General features: G+C 41.7%; 1 protein-coding gene across 1 annotated transcript in view; it reads left to right on the forward strand.

Annotated features, from left to right (window-relative positions):
• LOC308157736 (uncharacterized protein) overlaps positions 1-2,500 on the forward strand; it is a 34,877-nt gene that overhangs the window by 20,161 nt on the left and 12,216 nt on the right. The window contains exons 2-3 of the mRNA XM_080531343.1: positions 2,160-2,215; positions 2,395-2,500. The exon at positions 2,395-2,500 is cut by the window's right edge and continues 7 nt beyond it. Coding sequence (XP_080387469.1) covers positions 2,160-2,215; positions 2,395-2,500 — 162 coding nt within the window. The remainder of the gene's footprint in view (positions 1-2,159; positions 2,216-2,394) is intronic.

A 2,500-nucleotide genomic window follows, 5' to 3' on the forward strand; every position in this document is an offset into this window, starting at 1 on the left:
TGTACTGTCTGGTGCTGTTAGAGTCATGCACTGTGGAATTAACTACCTACCAAACATGGCCTGTCATGAATGAGCACAGGGCATGCTCAACTCTAAAAAGAGTGGAAAAAGACAGACGGTTCAACACTTTAAAAGATTGATGCCAACACTTAATGTTTTCAAATCAATGAAATGTCCCCTGCTATTTAATACTTCATTAGAACTTCTCCCATCATATTGTTCTTTGTGGGACCTCGTTCCTACCTTGTACAGGTGATCCCTATTGCATGACACATCTAGTCAATATTATTACTTACGTAAGGTGCAATGCGAAAAGTGCAATTTGTATTTTTTTGTTACATCTCATTTGTCACACAATGCAATACACTATGACTTAATTTGTAGTGAATATTATTCCTGTCAGGAAAATCTGGAAATCTGACTTTCACGTGTTGCACGGAAACCACACTGGTTGCACGTGTACGCCAACGAGTGTATACTATTCTAGAGTATAACCGTGTTCTGTTTGAATACTGGGGGGAACCAGGCGCTGATGGAGGCATGCAAGTAATGTGGATGTAATTATTGCATACAACCCCTTTACTGTACCGTAGGCTACCTATTTTTTTGTCAATAAATATATGTTGTTTTGTTCTTTGTAGTTTACATGACACTGATTTAGCAATGCCTCCCTCCCTCCCTTCCTCTTCAACGTCATTCAAAATGTCATTGTTGCTGTAACTGTATTGTACATTCAACCGGTAATATTCTTTATTTTAAGTCAGGGTTGCATCCAACCAATAGTATACTTTATTTGAAGTCAGAGTTGCATCCAACCAAAAGTATACTTTATTTTTTAATCAGAGTTACATTCAAATAATAGTATACTTTATTTACAGTCAGTGGTGCCATGTGAATGCAGACTTGTCACAGTAGCTTAGGTTGACTATGTGGTGCAGTAGGACAAGTTTCCTCTTGCCGAAGAGGAAACCCTGCAGCGCAATGGGCATATTCATATTCATATTCATATTCAAGACGGGTTTCAACTGAGAGACAAGCAGCCAGGAGAAGGAGACAATGATCGCATGTTATTGTAAAGCTTGTGTAAAAAAAACAAGTGATTCACTGTCACCCTGGGTAACACGCATGATAGACAGGAAGAAATAAAAGTGTGAAAGAATGACAGCAAGGAAGAGAGAAAGTGTGTCGTCATTGGAAAAAGTTAATTCTATGTGCACATTGTGGACATGTGTCACTCTGTGGGGAAGGCACTTAGGTTTTTATGCACAAAGTATGAGCAACAGATGACAAATGTCTTCCAGCAGTTGTTTGTGTGTGTGTGTGTGTATGTGCATACTTTTCCAAAATCCAATGCCACGCAACTTTATAACAGAACCTCCACCGCATATGCATGCTATTGCTAAGCTATAGCTAAGTAAACAAACCCAAATCTTGGGTAGCTCTGTATCCAAGGAAACACTTTCTGGGTATTCATAAGATGAAGTAGGACTAAATCTGTTGGCCTAAAAACAAACGTGGCAGAACTTTATCCACAAAATGTCTAAAAAGTCCTGACTGAACACACCCAGTGCATTATTGTTATGTGATATTGATCTAATTGAATGATTACAAACAGTGGACACCCAAGCCATTAAGCCCAATTTCTACTTCTGCGTTGAATTTACGCACGGCTACGCCGTAGCCTACGCCGTAGCCTATGCAAGGGCTCTCCCAATTTAAAGTTTTGCGTTGGTCGGTCTGCGTCGCGTTGGTCGGTGTAATCATTTTTTTGTTATGCTTGTTGTAAAGAAAATGTCTATAATGCATTGAAATGACATTAAACTAAGATAATAAGATGGTTATCTTATTTTTTTCTGGAGGCTTTGGACTCATGAGGGCCCTGAGGTTCTAATGTTAGCATGATTTCTCTTCTGATACAGTATGAGTGTATTGTGGGTTGGTACTATTGTGTACCAGGTGGGGATTGAACCCACAACCCTATCACTCTGTAACTAACAGTCTTACCCCCAGTGGAGGACAGTGGGAACTTGTTGGTGTTCTGGCAATGTTTACTGATAGACAGACAGTACATACACCTTTTAGTCCACCCCGTATATCTGGAGATACCATGTTTGACCCTGTCTCAGTCCCTCAATCTGTCTCTGTCTCTCTCTCCTCAGGGCTCTGTTCACCTATGATGGCGTCACCAACAACCTCAAGCTGTCTGACTCTGGAGGTAGGATTCACTAGACTGCAAGGTGTCATCGTGGGGCTGAGCTGAATTAAGAAGAATGTTTTTGAAAATACATTGGTGTTAATTAGCCACCCCCTCTATCTATCTTCTCTCTCCCTCTTTCTGTCTCTTTTCTCCCTTCTCCCTCCTCCCCTCCCCCTCTTTCTTTCTCTCTGCTACAGCTGGAGGTGTGGTGGAGTTGGCAGGGAAGTTCCACGCTACCAGGCCTCTGTACGGCCTCTGTAGGGTGGGCTCGACAGAGGCAGGAGCACCCCGCATCGCCATGAT

Source organism: Nansenia antarctica (assembly GCF_963989245.1).
Source record: "Nansenia antarctica genome assembly, chromosome: 5".
NCBI classification, from domain to species: Eukaryota; Metazoa; Chordata; class Actinopteri; order Argentiniformes; family Microstomatidae; genus Nansenia; species Nansenia antarctica.